At 36.6% G+C, this 20342-nt stretch overlaps 1 protein-coding gene across 2 annotated transcripts; it reads right to left on the reverse strand.

Annotated features, from left to right (window-relative positions):
* Window positions 1-941: 941 nt before the first annotated feature.
* LOC129872323 (uncharacterized) lies at window positions 942-13493 on the reverse strand. Of its 2 annotated transcripts, none has more exons than XM_055947275.1 (8): window positions 13377-13493; window positions 11805-12760; window positions 4522-4710; window positions 4235-4326; window positions 2525-2584; window positions 2359-2428; window positions 1588-1791; window positions 942-1446 (listed from the first exon to the last, which is right to left on the reverse strand). In XM_055947275.1, exons 2-8 carry the CDS (start codon window positions 12555-12557, stop codon window positions 1060-1062), a joined length of 1755 nt encoding a protein of 584 aa, XP_055803250.1. In that variant the 5' UTR covers window positions 12558-12760; window positions 13377-13493; the 3' UTR covers window positions 942-1059. The 2 variants fall into 2 exon arrangements, with proteins under 2 accessions (XP_055803250.1, XP_055803249.1); XM_055947274.1 differs by having other exon boundaries at window positions 11805-12680; window positions 13377-13492.
* Between the last annotated feature and the right edge of the window lie 6849 nt (window positions 13494-20342).

Consider the following 20342-nt stretch of genomic DNA (forward strand, 5'->3'; position numbering starts at 1 on the left):
GAGCTCTTCTGATTACCAGTTAAACGAATTAAGTTTTCTAATATACATTTATGTGATGTTTGTTAATTTTACTTTTTGCTTACTTAAGTGGTTGGAATTGACAGACCTAGAAGTCCGATATTGTTGAGATTGCAATTAAAAGCTAAAATAAATTGGTGTTAGACAAATAATTAAACAAACAATGTAAATTGGAAAAAAAAAGAATTGGAAACTAGGGAATATGACCCCATCAACCCATCAATAATGGCAGACATTTAACTCATGCATGTTCATTTCAGTTGTAAATTAGAAAAAAAATAATTGGAAACTAGGGAATATGACCACATCAATAACAACAGACATTTAACTCTTGCGTTTTCATTTCAAATTCTTTTTTTCTTTTGATCTTACGATTTTAATTTATGAACAATGGAAAATATTAACTATGAAAATTAAGAATATTCTTGAAATTCATATTAAGAAACACACAATTTATGTTAAGAAACACTTGTTACATTGCCGTTTCTTTCTTTTCTACTATTTTTCGAATGAATTCCACATATAGATTAACATGCATTTTTAGTTTTCTTATTCAAGCACATATACCGAATTAAGCTTCATGACTTTTTTTTCTTTTTGTTAAAATCATTTATATATGTTAAATGAATCTTGAAAATATATTTGATTAATTTTTTTTATAAGAAGTATAATATTATTATTTTATTTTATATTTTCTATAGCCGTGCGAAGCATGATTAAGTATACTAGTATAATTTAGATAGATATAAATATGATATTATGTCATGCTAGTTGGTTGGCTCGAGCTAGTTGATTCCTTCGAGCAATATAAGACATTTGCCTAGGTTCGAGGCGTGACACGAGCGCCAGAAAAGAAAAGACTAGTAGTGCGTAGCAACGAAAACTGCTTGTTGGAATTACCCAGATGAATTACAAGAAAGAGATCGAGAAGTGAATGGGCACCAATAAAGTTGAACGTTTGCAGTCGTTGACCATTGATATCTTGATTATCCTACAACTACAGTTATTTTAACCAATGAATGGTTTCGAGGGCTTTTGAAGTCATTGTACAAGAACATAATTTGCATCTTCAATCAACTTATCACCAGCTGTTGGGGGCAAGTTATGCCGAGAGAGATGCTTATGAACCTGTGCGTGAGTCTCAGCCTCATGTTGGAACATGTTGACCAGCTCCTGCAATTCGAGTTTCCTAATTTCGACCTGTTCTTCACTGATAGGCTTTTTTAACCCAAGGTATAGCAACCCAACAGCAATTAGCACGACGCCTATGATGACAAGGAGCACTGAGAATAGACCGAACGCATATGGCGTGTTTTGACCTCCAGGGATCCCGTCCAAGTTGATTCCAAAAAGACCAGTGATGATTGTAAGAACAAGGCCACATCCACCAAAGACGGCCAAATTATGAGAAACTCTGAGGCTCTTATCCTAGAAATTGGAACGATGTGCCAAATGATTACATTAGATTTTTGACAAAACTCTTATGAAATGGCCTTATTGAAATGAAGGTTGATCGTCTGGTATTAGAATGAAGCTGAACCCTCCTAGTCTATTGAACATCAAACAAACCTGCAACCATGCGCGGAGATTGCTCTGCATGACATCTTGAATAGTAAATAAGCGTCCACGAACTGCTTCTTGCTCTTCAATCATTTCCCTCGTACTCTTTCTTATTCCTTCAAGGAGAATTCTAGTTGTATTTCCTCTCAAATGCTGCTGAAGTTCAAAAACAATCTCTTCCCTAGCATGAAGAGACCATTTTACTCTGATAACCTGTCTTTACGCTATATAAGCAGTGTTACTCAAGAACACACCAACTGGTATGACTTGAACACTCAACAAAACATGAAAAAGACAAGGGCAAATGGTCCGATTTACTTGAGTCAATTTACTAAAAAAAATGTTGTTTAGAAATTCTGAAAACTACAGAAATTCCTCTTTTGTTTGACGATTTCTTAGGACACGTTTTTCTTCCTATATTGTCTTCTAAAGGGAATACGACTGAGTGACAAGTCCAACACTGTCATAGGTGATTCATCTACAACAAGATCAAATTCTAGAGTAGGTCATATTTCTCCACTCGAGAGGGATTTTCATAATGCAAGCAAAAAAAGAGCATGCTTCAAAGCTCATTGCGTATTACCAAGATATGACCAATAATATGCAATAAGTTATGATTGATGGTGTCTTCATGATGCAAGCAAAGAAGAGCATGCTTCAAAGATCATTGCGTATTACCAAGATATGACCAATAATATGCAATAAGTTATGATTGATACACCCTATTGGATTTAGAAAAGATATGGAAAAGTTAAAATTTACTCGAGGTGCAAGATAGACCTGTCTTGATAATCTTCTGATTTCCTGGTTGAGAATTATTACTAAGAGACTCAGATCTTCCTTGTTCCTCCTATTATAAGAAAAGAAGATTTATTAATAACAGAATATGTAACATGAAAGAGCAATCACTTCCAGGAAGCTAAAATATGAGATATAATTCCTGTACCTGTTAACGAACTTCAATTCCACTTCATCTGCTGCACCAAATATCAATTTCCGAAACAATCTTCGCATGCATAAGCACAAAAAAAAGATAGATTTAGGATTAATCACTTTTTGGTGTCAAGGTGTTTCTTCATTCTGATGCTCAGAAGTGAGAACCCTTATAGAGCAGTTAATCATCAAAAAGTTTGGAAAACTTGCATTGAAAGACCCTTCTGTAAGTTCTCTGTCAAACAAAAAGTCTTTACTGTAGTTTGCTAAAATTATTGGGATAAGACAGAAAGAACTCTTAAATTTCCACCAAAAATGACATGACTGCACTGCCATCACACTTCGTTCCGTCCCACTACTACAGCACCATTAACTTTTTTCCCCATAGGAATATAATACCACAAAGTGACGAAGATCACTGTCACCCATCACTTTGAACTACTTCCACAACCCCGAAAAAAGTTTCACGTACTCAACACTTCAGTGCCTCCTATGAGTATGAAGAGTAACACGTGAAGTAGACAACAGTGATAGATCGATCCAAATTGATTGAAATACAGTTTTTAGCGTCCTCAGGCTGACAAAATGCAACAAACTGTACCCTTTGGCAAAGTCCAATGAACTGGAGCAAAACTTCCCAACAGAATATTGGCAGTTGTGACAATAGTGAAATGAGGCGGTTTTACAAAGTTGTAACAATGCCACATAATGATGCTGCTCAGGTGAAGGTGGCGGAAATCGGTCCAATTTTGTCTAAGGGGCAAGAGAAAAGATGTTGCTACTAGCACAAGAAGCTCCTCTTCTCTTCGGAATAGAGAGTGAGGAGGAAGACAGAAAGTTAATTGAATATGTTCTTCAAGTATAATAAAAGTAGTATCCAGCATAGGTGCGTATAAAATTGTCAAGTTAGCTGAAATCAAGTATATCTATTGGACCTTAAAAAAATAGTATGTTAAAGTGGGACCATCTCATCTAAAAGTTTAAGATGCTAGAGAGAGTACTCTTTTATTTACTTAATTATATGCTTTTTTTAACTTCATTACATGTTTAACAGAGTGCTACCACACAAGTGCTAGTTTCATGAGCTTTGAAGATGCTAATTGCATTTATGAAACGCTATATAGTGACAAGAACCTAGCAATTACTTCTCATATTAGAGTTAACAGCTTCTCGTTCAACCTTACATGAATGAAAGTTTCTCACCGTAGAACGCAATGAGGTAATTCTACTCTCATAATTATTACTCCTTCCCTCCATCCCAATTTATGTGTCACAATTCAGATTTCGATAGTCGAACTTCTTAATTTTGACCATGAATTCAGACATAGATTCTGTAAGTTTTTAAAAATAAAATTTACATACTCATTTGACTCTCGAAATCCGAACACCACCACAAATTGAAACAGAGGGAGCAGAAGATAACAAAATTTGTAAGGTGAATCTTGCACCATCATCAAATTTCAAGGTTTTCGGAAGTCGCCCTCTAAGTTGAATCGGCTCAGACAGAGACCCTTCGCAGACTCAAGTGGAAGTGCCACAAGTGATTTGCATACTTGATACAGAAACATTTTTGATGAGTCTCTTCCTACACAAGACTATTTAGAAATTGGTCACTGGGACAATGCAGAAAAGCATCTGTAGAAGTTAGGCTTCAATTTTTTTCTGCTACCAACTAGTTCTTTAAGGCCACATGGTATTTCACATCAGAGAGCAGGTTTCTTACCTGTCATCCCACCTAGCAAGGCGGCTAGCTAAATGCGCAATGACTTCATGTACAGTCCGTGGTGCATTATAGCCACCAGCAAGAAGTTGTTCCTATAATGTAGAAAGCAACAGATCATAAGTAGCCAAAATGTTAAGAGTCAGATCCAAACTACTTCTGCAACCACAAACCAGAAGAGTCCAGCTGAGATAAGAAGAATGTAAAATTGAACAAGCATAAATGACCAGTTGCACCAACATATAAGTTAGTGAGCAAGGGAAATGTTTAGCATCTATAGAAAGGACGACCTGAACTTCTGTGATACCCAAAACATTGAGGTTTTTTGCTGATCCTTTCACGTGCAAAACCGTTATTAAAAAGTTCCGTGCTTGCCAAGAACGAATAACAACAGGGATGTCATCTTCATTAACATATGGATCACCAGCAGATTGGCCCAACAGCTCAAATAATAGCCCTCCAGCCACCCTTACTGGGACCTAATAAAATCCAACCTGTGTTAAACTGACAATATGATTTCATCTCTGAAAGTAGAAAGAAGCAATCCCTTTCATTTTAGCTTTTTATATTATGATATTAGGTTGTCACTGACACAAATACGATTGTTATCTCTTTACATCTAGTTTTCAGAAAAAAGATTATTATCTCTTTACATCCTCAATTCACAATGACAAGAAGAAAAGGCATGAAGCAGAAAAGAAATTTTGAATTCTATTAGGAATATTACTTATACAAATCCAATAGTTAAAACTAAAACTGTTAAATTAATTTTATTGAAAAGGAATGTCACGGGAAGTTAATAAAATAATATCCAATATGGTTAGAAACATACATGTTAACTCAATCACTAACTATAATAGGCACGGCTGAATCGTGGAGATAATCCAAATGTAATACTCCCTCCATCGCAATTTATACGACACTCTTTTCTTTTTAGTCAGTCCCAGGAAAAATGACATATTTCTATATTTAGTAACAATTTAACTTTAAACTTCTCATTTTACCCTTAATGAGATGATTTATAGCCACATAAATATCTATGGCTTGGTTTAGACCACAAGTTTTTCAAAAGTCTTTTCTTCCGTTCTTAAGCTTTGTGCCCAATCAAACACCTTCGCATAAATTGGGACGGGGGAGTAGTAAGTTTTCAATCTCAAGGATGAAATGAAGATGCAAACAGTATACTTATCAAAGTATATAATTGTAAGACTACGGAAGTTGGAAAGCCGGAACGAAAGGAAAATGTTTCGGAAAATGTTGCAGAAAATCCTGCTGGTGCAGATTCTACAAGCCAACCTACGAGCTGTAGGAAGTCTTACGGACCGTAAGAAGGTCTCATAGGTAGGGACTAAAGTTTGGAAAATTGGCCAAGTGTGGGTTTGGACTACGAGTGGCTTCTACGGATCGCATAAAGTCGTACGGTCCGTAGAAGGCGATTGTAGGAAAGGTCCTGAGGAATGTCAAATTCCAGCAGCTCAAGTTAAGTTCCACGAGAAGGTCCTACGGATCGTAGGAAGTTCTATGGGTCGTAGGATGACTCGTAGAGTGAGGTTCAGAGAGTTGGATTTTTGGATTTTGAAAGTGTACATGACGGAAGGTCCCTACGACCCGTTGGTGAGTCTACGATCCGTAGACTTTGGTCATAGGATTTAAGTGCAATTTCAATAGCCTCCAACTTTGGACACAGGTTCTACGGGTGCTTCCGACAAATCGTGGGAAGTCCTACTGACCATAGGTCCCGTCCGTAGGACACTTCGACAATTTTCAAGTCAGGGATATTTTGGACATTTTTCATTCTTTTAACTCCTAAACTACATCATTTTGGGTTAAACTGGACGACTTATATTTACCCAAACCCTTCAAACTACCCCCATTCCCTCTCATTCTCCTAAAATCATCTAAGACACCGAGGTTTTCTCTCCAAGGGTCTTCTTCTCCAACAAGCTAGGGTTTCAAGGAAAGTCAAGTGGCCTCTCAAGTTCCAAGCTAGAATTCAGTGAGGTATGTGGAAATTTCATCCATGGAGTCCTAAAGATTTCTTTCCTTTTCCTATAAATTTCAATCCAATTAGTCTAGGATTTTGATGATTTAGCATTGGGTTCATTCAATTATGCTTTTACTCAACTTCAATTATCTTATTATGCAAGAATTGATGTTAATTGCATGATTTCAAGAAGTTTTACATGAACCCATGTATTATGCCTATTTTATGACTATGAAACATGATTTGAGATTATACATGCATTATGAATTTATGAATTTTGATTTCTAGGATGCTTTTAGATAAAGTATCAATGTGATTTTTATGAAACAAAGGTTTCCTTATCATGAAGGTTTTCCATGATTTAGCCACTTAAAGTGAAGTGTGATTTTATATGAAAAGCTTATCCTGATCTAGATGCTTTTAATTATCTCTTATGGCTTGATTGGGTCGAGGTTCATGATATGGTTTAAGGAGCTATTCTCATGATTTTCAAAGTATCTATGATAAATTTAGTCTTATAAGCTTATTACCATTTTCCATGACTATATTATGATTATGATTGGTACTCTTGTTGAGAGTTTACTTAGCACCAAGTGGACTAGGAGCAATCACCTAGATTTCGTAACTACGTGCCACCGTAGGATGTCCTAAATAGATAGTCTAAGCCGTTCTTATTTCTCCTAATCAATCTGGATTTGTAAAAGGAAGAAGCATCTCCGAAAATATCATGCTAGCACAGGAGATTATCCACGATATCCGAAAGCCTGTTATTGGTGACAACGTGGTTATCAAGTTAGACATGGCCAAAGCATATGATAGAGTCTCCTGGTCTTATACTTGTCTGGTACTAAGAAGGATGGGCTTCGGTGAGACCTTTATTGATATGATTTGGCGAATCATGTCTAACAATTGGTACTCTGTTATTATTAATGGGTCTAGACATGATTTTTTCCATTCCACCAGAGGGCTCAAACAGGGTGATCCTCTTGCTCCCGCTTTATTCATTTTGGGAGCGGAGGTGCTTTCCAGAATGCTGAATAGTCTTCATAATTACCACTTCTACCATGGTTTTTATATGAAGAAAAGAGGCCCACAAATTAACCATTTGAGTTTTGCGGATGACGTTATCATCTTTTCCTCCGGAAGGAGGGAAATTCTTCAAATTATCATGAAGACCTTGACTCTGTATGAAAAGACATCGGGGCAGCTTATAAACAAAAATAAGAGCCACTTCATGATGCATCTCAATGCACTCCAAGACAATGTGGAAACGGTGAAACAGGTTATGGGTTTCACTCAGAAGCATAGTCCCATCACCTACTTAGGATGTCCTCTGTACATTGGCAGGCAAAGAGTCATGTACTACACGAACATGGTCTCTAAGGTTGTCAACAGAATTAGAGGGTGGCACTCCAAAATCCTCAGCTACGGCGGTAGAGCTACACTCGTGAAATACGTACTTCAGTCGCTCCCCATTCACCTTCTTTCGGCCATTACTCCCCCCTGTACTACTCTCAAACAGATTGAGAGTCACCGCTGATTTTTTCTGAGGGTGGAAGGATAACAAGAAAAAATACCATTGGGCTTCATGGAAAAAACTTTGTTATCCTTATGACGAAGGAGGTATTGGGTTGAGGAGAACTACAGATGTGTGTAAATCTCTCCAGTTCAAGCAATGGTGGATCTTTAGAACTAAACCAACGTTGTGGGGTGAGTTCCTTAGAGCCAAATACTGTCAGAGAGCCAACCCCATCAGGAAAAAATTTCATTCTGGTTAGTCGCTTGTGTGGAAACACATGATGCACAACAAACACATTGCTGAACCTCACATTCAATGGAGGCTTCACTCGGGTTCGTGTTATTTTTGGTGGGACGATTGGCTAGGTATCGGCCCCTTAACCAACTATAGGCAGGAATTGGGAAACGCAAGCAATGCGAGGGTGGCTGATTTTCTTATAAATGGGCAATGGAACATCGATATGCTAAATCAGTTGGCACCAGCGCAACTCGTCCCTCTCATTACTTCTTCCACAATTCAGCTGCAAGGAAACACACCCGATCAGGCCATTTGGAAGCCTAATACCAATGGGAACTTCACATGTTCCTCGACATGGCAGGTTATCAGGGAACACCGGACCAAGACATTTTCCGACTATTACACTTGGCACAAAAACATCCCCTTTAAATGCTCCTTTTTGTTGTGGAGGGCTTTTAGAGGCAAGCTGCCAACGGAGGAAAAGTTAACTGCATTCGGCTATGATTCCACTCCATGTTGTTGCTGCCACATTCCAGGTCCGGATACCATAGAGCACATTTTCAGCACTGGCCAATTCGCTAGGAATATTTGGCGCTACTTCTCACATTCCCTAGGCATAAGGCATGAAGCCACACCCCTCAAACCTCTTGTTATGAGTTGGTGGCTTCGCAAGTACCGCACAGAAGCTCACAAACTTATCCTCCACTCCACCCCAATATTTATATGTTGGAATTTGTGGAAGAATAGGTGCGCGAGCAAATACAGGGGGAAGAGTTCTAGTTTGGCGAGAGTGAAATTTACAATTTTCAAGGACATCTCAAATCTCCTTAGAGTCGCGTACCCCTATATCCATTGACCTTCGAACTGGATCCACACAATCTCCTGTATAGATAAGTGTACTCATGAGATGAAGATCACCCAAGTCTCGTGGATTAAGCCACAACTAGGTTTCGTCAAGCTGAACACTGACGGCAGTGCGTTGGGTAATCCGGAGGCAACTGGGGGGGTGGAATCTTAAGAGATCACATGGGTAAACTCATCTTCGCCTACGCCATACCGTTAGGGGAGGGAACCAACAATCAAGCCGAACTAGAGGCGGCAGTTTATGGGCTTAAATGGTGCATTCAAAAGGGCTTTCAGCACGTTATCCTAGAAGTTGACTCGGAGTTGCTCACTAAATGGATCAATCATCAAACGAAACCTCCGTGGAGCCTTCACCAGGTAACTCATGACCTTGTTGTTATTTCCAAATTAATTGCTTTCTTTTCTTGCAGGCATGTATACAGGGAGGCAAACTTCACTGCGGATGCTCTCTCCAAGTACGGTCACACTCTTACCACTCTAGGCCACTACACCACCCTCCAGCAGCTACCTCCTGGTACTCGAGGATACTACATGCTAGATAGAGTCGGCCTGCCCAGCTTCAGACGGAGGAAGACCAAACGGATTAAAAAGCCTCCATGATCTACTATTTTGTTTTGCATCCTTGGATTGAGCACCCAATTACAGTGTTTGTTATTCTCCATGTTATATCTTAGTCATGTTATTTGATGTCCCTCGTTTACGCTAATTTTGTTGTATATAGCATTTATGAGGATTCATCCCCAGTTTTATTTAGATTTTTCCTTTATTTTTATGTAAAAGGAGAGTCTCCCCTATTTATGATTTCCTAGTTTCTTTGTGTCGAGAGGAGTCCTCTCCTTTAGGTGCATAGTTTTTAGGTTTTCTTTTCGTGTGCATGTATCGGGGATGAGTTGGCTGACCTTAGTAGGATGGCCGGCTTATGAACCACCATAGGATTGGAGGTTAGGTCTATGCCCCCTCCTTGTATTTTTTTCTGTTTTTTTATGGCATCGTTTGGATTTTGAAAAAAAAAAAAAACTTAAGCTAGTGGATTCACATATATCTCATGTAAATGGTCCTTACCTTGGCAAGTGGGACAACCTTTTTTCGGTGCGGGGAAGACAGTGGACTCTATGATATAGCTCTCATGGTTTAAGTCGGTTAACGGTATCTCTCACAAAGTTTTATGACTCTCCTATGCTATGTTTACTTGATGAATTTCTTACGAGTTTGCATTGACTGTGTCTTATGATTCAAATGATTCTTTTAAAGATTTTAACTATGTTTAGCTTGGTCATTGCATTATTATGATTTATGGCATGCATTGGATATTCTTCATACTCAGTACATTCTATAGTATCGACGCATACTCTTTTGCCTATAATGGTTCATAATATAGGTCACGACGCTCTTATCCATTCTCGTGGCTAGTATAGGTTCCAGCTGGTGTTGCTCGTTTTGGCGAGTCCTCATGATTCGAGGGTGCAACCACTATGTCGTCTCTTATTTTTAGACTTATTTCACTTTCACATGTTTTGGGTGAGCTAGAGCTTGTCCTATGCCCCGTCTATTTTAGTAGCGGCTTGTCGGACTAGACTAGTATGACTCCCTTTGTTTTCGAATGTTATGTTTGGATTCTCTTTTATCGAGATTTCTACTTTAAGATTTACTTTCCGCATTTACATTTACTCTTCTTTATCATGTTATTCCTAAATCATGCTAAGTTATGCCAAGAGGCTGGATTAGGGTCTCTCGGAATTTTAATCGCCGTGTCACGTCTAGGGTCTGGCTTGGGTCGTGACAATAATCATTCTTAATAGCATTTCAAATATTTTTAATTTACCATAGATAACATTATGATTGCCTTGGATATAAAATTGGTGCCAAATTTAGCATACAGTAATGAAAAACCGTCCAATCCATCAACAAACAAATGATCAAATATCTTGGGATCATCATTCTCTATAAACAAAATTCATGTCAGAGTATTGTTGCATAGACCAGATTTCCTAGCCTCCATGTGAAATATGTTGAGACATCAAGTTACTGACTTTCTTATCAACATATAAATTTGTCCAATGAAATCCACTTGTCATTAAGAAAGAAAAGTACACCTATAATAGCAACAAAAATATTTCAAGTAGGGCTGCGTATCAATCGGTTTGGTTCAATTTTGAAGTTTATTGGTTCGACTTATCTGTAATCGGTTTGAAGACATACTAAACCATTATAAAATCATTAAGATATTGGCTTATCAGTTGTCGGTTTATCGGTTATTGATTGTTATCGATTCGGTTAACGGTTTAACCGTTAAGATATGACACCAAAAAAATCATTGAAAATCACTTAGAAACAAGGTGACAAACCAAATAAACCATGCACATGAGTTGATAAATTGCATCTTGCTCAAAAGCAAACACTGACACATTGTAGAATAACCGAGAGTTGGAGACATCAAAAAATAAAAGTATGAAACTAAATCCTAAGTCAAGGACTTTATATACCGAATGGTATAATATAATAAATTAATTTTCTATCGGGTTATCCGTTAAACCATTAAGAAAAAACCTCAAAATGTTAAGAGCCAATAACCCGATAATAAGAAAAATCGAAACCATTATCAAAACCGCTAATCCATTACTGATAAATCAATAACTTTTTTTCGGTTCAGCCTATCATTTTCGGTTTGGTTTGAATAGCCCTAGTTTCATGGCAACAAAACTTCTTATAACGCTCTTATAACCAAATGGTCCAAGATACTCAATACAAAATTTTGCCAGGTAGCTTAATTGGATATTGCAAATAACTATCATGTCCCCCACGTTGGTTTCAAAGAGGAAGACCTCTACGTGTCATACACAAAGCATGAACAAATATGTAAGCATATTGTCACATGTTAAGAAACAAATAAACTACTAAAGGTCAAACTTGTCAAGAATGTGAAGATATCAACAAAAATAAATCAAACACAGTAAGCCAGAAGATTATACCTCATACAAGAGGTGTTTCATCTTTTCACTTATTAGCCGACCTTTATCTCTTAAAGCAAGACTTATTGCGGGATGTAACCACGGGGCATTACTGAGCCATGTATCTACAGAAGGATGACCAGCAGTCACATGGCACCACCAGATAGGTCCAGCTGGACGCTCCCAGTAGGGAACGGCTAAATCCGCAACAGTGAGATCATCTTCATCATCAATGAGATCAAACTGCTGGGTGGACCATCCAAAATCTGCTTGAACAGTTTGGACAAGTTCAGAAATCCTAGCCCAACCAATAGGCATCCAATGGCTTCCTCCAATTCTTTCCAAATTATGAAGCTTCTGTCCGGGAGAGCTTTGGTTATCCATCTTGCCATCTGCAGGAGAAATCTCCTGTTCTCTCGACTCAACAAGAGAGGTAGAATCCAGCAAACCGTCCCTGTTGGTACTTTGAACAGGAGCCTCAGCCAATCTATAAGCACACACTGGCCCTTTAACTATTTCATTAGGTGGTAAACCTTTGGTAGAATATTTTGGTCCAAGTTTCTTGTCTTCTCTAACAAACTCAAAAGCACAAATAAGTCCATCAGTCCATAGCTCACTCCCTGGCATGACATCCTTATGGTAGTGCACTCTATGGCTCTCTGTTTTCCTAGCCCTATTGCCTTGTGAAGAGTGGCCCTCACTCATGCTACCCTTAATTTCTTTCATGCACAGCAGCAGAAAACAGTACAAAGTCCAGTGATGTCTTCTCAGCATAAGTGAGCGGCCAAACAAGAACCAAATGTCCCATATTACGTGAACAAAAAGCCTTCTGAATTCGGCATTATTATATTGTTAGCATGTTCCTCAAGCCATGCTTGTGAATCGAGGGTCATGAGTCTAGTTAAGATGACATGCAAACAAGCAGCTTGTGATTAACCACACTTTGGTACAGTTTTTACAATTTTTTGCTATGCATCCTGCAATTGGAACATGAGAAGTCCATGCACCACATATCAACCCAAGAATGCAGAAACATTCCAAATACAAAATAGTAGCTAAATTGCAGGAAGAAACAGGGCATGGGGAAAGGAAAATATGCATAATGATACTAAGAGTACTAACAACAATCAGTTGTCTCCCCATAAACTCATGCATATATGGTATACTATTTTTTTATTTTAAAAAAGATGAAGTACATAAAATTTTAAATAACAATGGAAGTTCAAAATTTGAAAACAAACCCAAATTTTATGTGCTTATTTACAAAAGATACGTTATGATAACTTTGTCAATCATTTAACAAACAAGAATTTCTGGTTACCAGTGCAAAGAACTCGGAGTAAGTATTCAACATCAACATGGCTCCTAAAGGTTTCCCAAAGAAACTCCTTTAAATTGTCAGTTAAAAGATGCCCCATATTGTTCATGGTAAAATGTTCTTAGTCCACTCTATGAAATCAAGATATGTTACAAAAATCCCCAAATTCTGCTGTCTTTCGAGGATTATACACTGTATTCGTATATAACTTCAGGGGAGGGAAAAGCATAAGGGACCAACAGAACCCAGAGAAAAGAAAATCAGTAATTGCTTACAGATCTTAGGAGTCGCCAGTCCAACTATGGAAAGGGGATGCAATCCAGAGGGCACCCACTAAGATGATAATAGTAATTAGAGCATTTCTTCTTGCACAATCAATAATATGATGGAATGGGCTATAGAAACCACGTACTTTTAATATTCATTTTGCTTTGTAAAAGTCATTTAATTTTGCCAAATTAACTTAATTATTACGGGAAAAGGGTCAAAATATACTCATATATTATTGAAAATAGTTTAAATATATTCTTCGTTATACTTTCGAACTAAATATACCCCTTATGTTATATTTTCGTTCAAATATACTCCTCTTATTATATTTTGATACAAATTGATTCCTAATTTTAACAGAATAACACTTGAAAAGCTCAAAATAAAATAACTTATTCTCAATTTTAAATATTTAATTTTTTTAAAATAAATAAAATTTTCAAGTACTAATTTGAGTTTTTTTCTTCTTAGAAATGACTATACAAAATGTTGAAGCTATGAATATATTTTTTTTAATTTTTCTTTTAAAATTTTAAAATCAATACTCACTGTGTTTCAATTTGTTTGTATTATTTTGACTTAACAAAGTAAATATTTCATCTGTTTAAAAAAGAATGACATACTTTCCTTTTTAGTCTGTCTAAAAAAGAATGACTTTTTTTCCTTTTTGGAAGCACTTTAATTTCAATTTTTCATTTGACATGTTTAAGGCCACAAGATTAAAGGATATTTTGGTACATTTGACATACATTTAATTTAGAACCACAAGATTGAAAAGTTTTTTTAAAAAAACTTTATGTCAAGTTAAACTACATCATTCTTTTTAAACAAATAGAGTAAATTTTTTGAACTATGTAGTCATAAACTAAAGATATGTTAAAATGTATCAAATTTTCATCTTGTAGTCTTAAACATGTCTGAAAAGTTTGAATTAAAGAGTGGTAAAAAATGAAAAAAAAAATTGAGGAAACAGACTAAAAATAAAATTAGAATAAATAAATTGAAACAACGAAAATATATAATTGTTCAGTTCTTCAGTCAAACTTTTTTATTATTTTCTTGTTCATTAATTTATTTTTATTTTTCTTATTATTCTTCATCAATTCAACTAAATAAGATACCGCCTTGACCTTTAAGTATGTTAAAATATTTTAGATATGTTAAGAGATATACTTATATAACCAAATTCATGTTTTCCTATAACTTATTATATCATATTATTTTAGCAGTTTTGTAATTTTGGTTTCTTTCTTTTCTGTTATTCATCATTATTTTAATTAATAAGGTATTGTTTTGAATATGCATAGTTTTAGATATGTTATTGAAGTATACTTAAATAGTCCAATTCATTTTTTTAATGTAATTGATTGATATCATCTTATCTTATATTAGCAGATTGGTTAAATTAGGTTTCAAAATTTTTGAAATATTTTAAAAATTGATTCCGTATATTTTTTTAAAAAAGTAATTTTTTAATAAAACAAATTTCGCTATTTTTTAAAAAAAACACTAATTTTTTTTATTAACCACATTAAAACATTTGAAATGAACCTAGTCATCTCATTAAACAAGCCGAGTTAGATTGAGTCGGGTTGTGATGAATTGGGTCTTTTGTTTAGGATTTTAATAATATCAAGACCTTGATGGCATATTAATTCTCATGTGCTTCAAAACATCATTCACCAAGATTTTCACAGAAAGAATGATATTTCTAAAAGACATCTTTCTACCCCATATGTATTTGAATAAAACTTCCTTATCCTTCTTATGCCTACTATACTCCCATGAGATTTATACCGTAAATTTCTCACTTTTTCGGGCATCTATCATGGTCTATCAGAAGTGATGATGTTAGAAGGGTGTGAAAATGTTCCTTACTATATACTAGACAAAATCTTCTAGTATACATTTCCGAGCTTTTGTTGAATTCATCATTTTGTATTGACAAATTATTGAACTTTATTTTCTCATCATTAAAATCTAGCATCACGTGATATAGAGCATCCAATGTTCTCTAATTATCAAAAAAAATACTTGCATTTTCACCTTTATATATTACTATATCTAGTGTTCAATCAACCTCTCACCATAATCATCTTCTTCCAAATTGTGGAAACTCCTTTGACCTATACAATCTTTGTATGGAACTTCTTTGTAACATTCCAAAAATTCTATACTAAGATCTTAATTATTCTCCGTATATATATAGGCATAAACCCTAATATATATAATTGTACATAGGTGTAAAGATCGATTCTTAAGTGTGGTAAGTGTATTTCATGTGAATTAGGTTTATAAGGAACCTCTAGTATTGAGTCGAGCTCAAAGCCTTCCTATCAATTAAGTTTTTGTAAAAGATCATGTAAGGGTAAGCTTCAAACAAGTATATGTATTAGAATATGAAGATCTGTGTGTCTCATTACCCACCAAATTAATGATCTCTGAGTCTGTTTTTCAACACCACCGACCGTTCATGAATTCGAGTCCAGAATAAAAAGTTATAATCATTTTATCAGAGATACTCAAGTATGAAATTTTCAGTAGTATAACTTGTGGTATTATCAGTACAACTCTTACTTTGATAGTAGGATGTACTTTGATAGTACGATCCGTACTATGACCTTTGGAAAAGCTCAGAGAGCCCCAAATCATCCCAAGCAAGCACGAGCCAGACCACGACTTGTGGTGATGGACTTGAATTTCTAGAAAATAGGGGTTTTGAGGGGTGACCTTCACGGAAATCACCATGTCACGTGGTGTCCACCACGGCTCGTGGTGCCTTTCCGTGGTAGGCACCCTGAGTAGGGTCAAGAGGAGTTGGGCTTTCACAGGCCGTGAAGCCATCCGTGGCCTCTCCCCCAGCTTTTTCCTTTCAACTAGAGATCTTCACGAACACTCTCCATGGATCATGGAGAGCACTAAAGGCCGTGAAGTGTCTCGTGAAGGATCACTGATGCCAAAAGCTGAGATTTTCTTGAAAACTTCTCTTGAACCTCATTTTCTGACTTTCCAACTTCCGAGGTGTTTCAGTTATACGGATATATCAATTGATTGTGAAAGGAACCATGGCCCTTGAAGGGGTCCCGTGGAAGTGGTCAGGGCAAGGGGGAAATTAGGAGAAGTTCACAAAAGGTTCTACGACCCGTACAAAGGACCATGACCTGTGGACCCTTTTGTGGAATGAAGTGCTTCAGTAGCTTTATTGAAGTCCCTTCACGAGGGCTTTCACAGTCCATCCTGCTCTTCACGACCCATGAACCCCATCTATCAAAGTTCCCCCCTTGTTCAAGTTTTGACTCCTAGTATCCACGGACTATGGTGCTTTTCACGGCCCGTGAAGATGGTCCATTTAGTGACTCATCGAGTGTTTTGATTAAGGGTGTTTTGATCTTTTTCTATTAACTACCCCAAACCCTCATAAATCCCTCATTCACTCTCATAAGCCTTAAACACAAATCTTCTCTCTAGAAATCTTCTCCTAAGCTCATTTTCTTCCTCAAGCAAGGTTTCAAGGAATTTCAAGTTCATATCTCCAATTCAAGTGCATTTAGGGCTCTAATTTTCCAAGGTATGTGCGAATTCATCCATGGATCCTTCCATCCATCGAGTTCCAAAGTTTTTCTTCAATTCTCTCATATGAATTTTCTTCTAGCCCTAAGTCTTATGAAATTACATTGGGTCTATTCAATTATGGTTTATTATAATATCATTGATCTAATTATTCATGATTCAAATTTCAATTGAATGTTTTCAATTGATTTTCATGGACCCATGTAAAACCTGAAAGTTGAAAAGTCAGAAAACGAGGTTTAAAAGGAGTTTACAAGAAAGAATCTCAGCTTTTGCACCAGGTGATCTCCACGAACTCAGTTCACGAGTCGTGAACACGAGTACGGGCCGTACTTCCTATCTTGGTGGAAGACGCGGGATCCAATGGATCATGGATGAGGTCCATAAGAGACACCACGTGCCGTGGTGAGCACCAGTAGCAGTGGCAGCCCCGGTGGTAGACACCCTCCCAGACCCCTGGATAGCCTTCTCACCATGCCCACCACTACAAGGTGTGGTGATCTTCATGGGCCGTGGTGGATCTCGTGTGAGGAACCCTTGCAAAACCAATGTTTCAAAAGCCCAAGGTAGACACCACGATCATGATTACGACTCGTATTGGCCATCATAGGCCGTGGTGGAGGCTCGTCCAGGTGGCCGAATTCAGTTTAAGTTGGGGGTATTTTGGTCATTCTCTATATTTTTATTAATGAATGTCGATGGTTTTTGAGAGTTATTCCAATCTATTAACTAACCTAAAGTCCTCCTAACCCTCTCATTCTCACCCTAACTCTCTAAATCAAAATCTTCTCTTTAAAAGTGTGCTCTCCAAGTCTCCTTCTTCCTCAAGTGAATTCTAAGGACTTCTTCAAGGTCAAGCTTCTATTCTCTGCAACTTAGGGCTTATAAAGGTCAAGGTATTTGGGAATTCATCCTTGGGTCCTTCAATCCATGGAATCCTAAAGATTTCTTCTCAATATCTCTTATGATTTCTTCTTTTAAAAGCCCAAATTTTATGATGTTGCATTGGGTCTTCTTATTCGTGATATATCTTATGATAAATGATCAAATTATGCATAATTCACATTACATTGCATGATTTCAAGATGAATTTCAAAGTCATATGCTATATGTTAGTTTCAAGCATGATTTATGAGTTATAATTGTGATTTTCAAGTTATTTCAAAGAAAATTTTATGAATGATATTTAAACATGCTTCAAGCAAAGAAGTTATGAATAATGTTTCAATGATGCTATAAGAAAATAAGTTATGGTGCAATAAGGACAATTCTTGCATTATCATGTTAAAAGAGGTGATAAGGACAATTCTCACAAATTCATGAATTCTTTATGAATCAAGCAAGTTAATGAGCTATTCTTATGATTTTACTATGGTGAAGTTGATAGATGAGCTATTCTTATGTTATATTTATAAAGATGGATTGATATATATTATTATCTTTTTGAATAATGTTAATGACTATGTTTTCATGAAAGTTCTGTTGGGATAAAGACTTAGCATCGAGAGGACTTTAAGGTATGGTTCGGTCTAGTAGCCATTGTAGCTACCCAAGGGAATCCTAGTAGCAACCTTCAGTCCCTAACTATGTTGCCCGCGTAGGTTTAAAGATGACAATATAGCGAAGCTAGTGAATCTACACATAGCATTGTTAAAGAAAGTATCTTGACGGAGTATACCCTGGCAAGGTAGCCTCCCCCATCTCGATGTGGGGTTCAACAGATTCCATGTAATAGCTTGCATGGTCTTAAGTGTTGGTTAAGGTCCTATCCCACACTAGTTAAAGAAAAGTCATGAAGTTCTCATGATGATGGTGTTTTGATGCATTGACCAATGATTATAATATTTTAATGTTTTCATGGTTTTACTCATGTTTTAAGATATTGATCCTACATCTCATGATTCATATTGATTATGTCTTATGTTTATTTTTCATGCATACTTCTCACATACTTAGTGCATTTCATGTACTAACATACTTTTGCCTACATTGTATCATAATGTAGGGACAGACGATCATTGTGCATCTCCTATTCATGAGTAGATCTAGTTGAGCCTAGTCTAGCACTTGTGATGAGTCCTCATGCTTCAAGGACAAGGCACTTTATTTTCATTTGCGTCATTTGACTATTTATTCTCTTATGTTGTCATGGGTGAGTTAGGAGCTTGTCTTATTCCCCCATCTAGTAGTAGAGGCATATTGGATGTTCCGAGTCTATGTTGTCTTTCATCCCGTGTTTTGAGACTTATGCTCTATTTTGAGACTATGCTTTCGTGCCTATGCTTTAGCTTATTTGCTTATTTATCGTATGAATGCTCATGAATAATATTCTAAGACACTTGGCTTGGGTCCTACGGGATTCTTATCGTCGTGTCGCGCCTAGGGTGTAACATTCCTCAAAATGCTCTCAAGTGCATTAAAAATGCCTTTGAAATAGGTAGCTTGCGTAACACATTATTCTTATTTTTTTGGCAAATCTGAGGCTGGAATATCGATTAGGAGATCAAAACCTGCGGAAAAGTGGCCTCGAAAATTTTAGGACCTTCGGATCAAAAGCTGTCCGCGACAGCTTCGCGCCGCAGAAAGGGTTTAAACTCGTTCAAATTTTTCCCCAGGACAAATTTGACTAAATTTGGTCAAATTTAACCTAGCACAGAAAAATGTACATGAAACGCATGCCTCACATGCGGTTTATATGTAATAGATGTTACTGTGTGCCCCGAGCTTGATTTACCTATTTCGGAAGAAAATAAACTGAAATGGAACAACTCCGCCATGCGGACTTGCTCCAAGATAGTTCAAATTTCTGTGCAAATTTTTACAGTTTTAAGTAAGGGCAACCTGGACAATTTTCTAAACATGTATAAATGGGTTTGGACGAAATTTAGGGTTATTTTCTACCCTTTTTACTACCTAAAACCTAAGATTTCATTTCCCCTCCTTTCCAAATCATCTCCAACAAACTCCTCTCAAACTAACAATTAATAGTGCAAATATGTGATAAAACATACCTCAAATCTTATGGAACCATCAAATCACCATTTAGATGTATTTGAAATCAAATATTGATGGTGGTCAACTCCTAACTTAAGAAACTTTATAAATCCACCCGAGGATCAAACATGTCCCTAAATGCCTCGAGAACTATGTTGAACTTCCAACTAGGCCATAAATCATCTTCTAAACCTAATGGACTTATCATTTTTCCTAGAAGTAACTTGCTTTAAAATTTCAACAATCTAACCACAAATTTGCTCCAAAATGAACTCAATTTTAAAACTTAAGTCCAAATATCACAAGACCAAATTCCATTTATCAATTTATCAAAAAAAAAACATTAAATGTATCTAGTAACAATGATAACTAAAAAGCATAATATTTCAACTGCTATAGATTCAAAA

The sequence above is a fragment of the Solanum dulcamara genome, chromosome 11 (genome assembly GCF_947179165.1).
Source record: "Solanum dulcamara chromosome 11, daSolDulc1.2, whole genome shotgun sequence".
Lineage (NCBI taxonomy): Eukaryota > Viridiplantae > Streptophyta > Magnoliopsida > Solanales > Solanaceae > Solanum > Solanum dulcamara.

Bases quoted from the DNA above. Each gene is read 5' to 3' on its own strand.
- LOC129872323 (XM_055947275.1), bottom strand. From the start codon at position 12,557: ATGCTGAGAAGACATCACTGGACTTTGTACTGTTTTCTGCTGCTGTGC. The intron at 2,585-4,234 runs GTAAGAAACCTG...ATGCATGCGAAG, and splicing joins CTTGCTAGGTGGGATGACAG to ATTGTTTCGGAAATTGATAT. The intron at 2,429-2,524 runs GTACAGGAATTA...TTCTTATAATAG, and splicing joins GAATTGAAGTTCGTTAACAG to GAGGAACAAGGAAGATCTGA.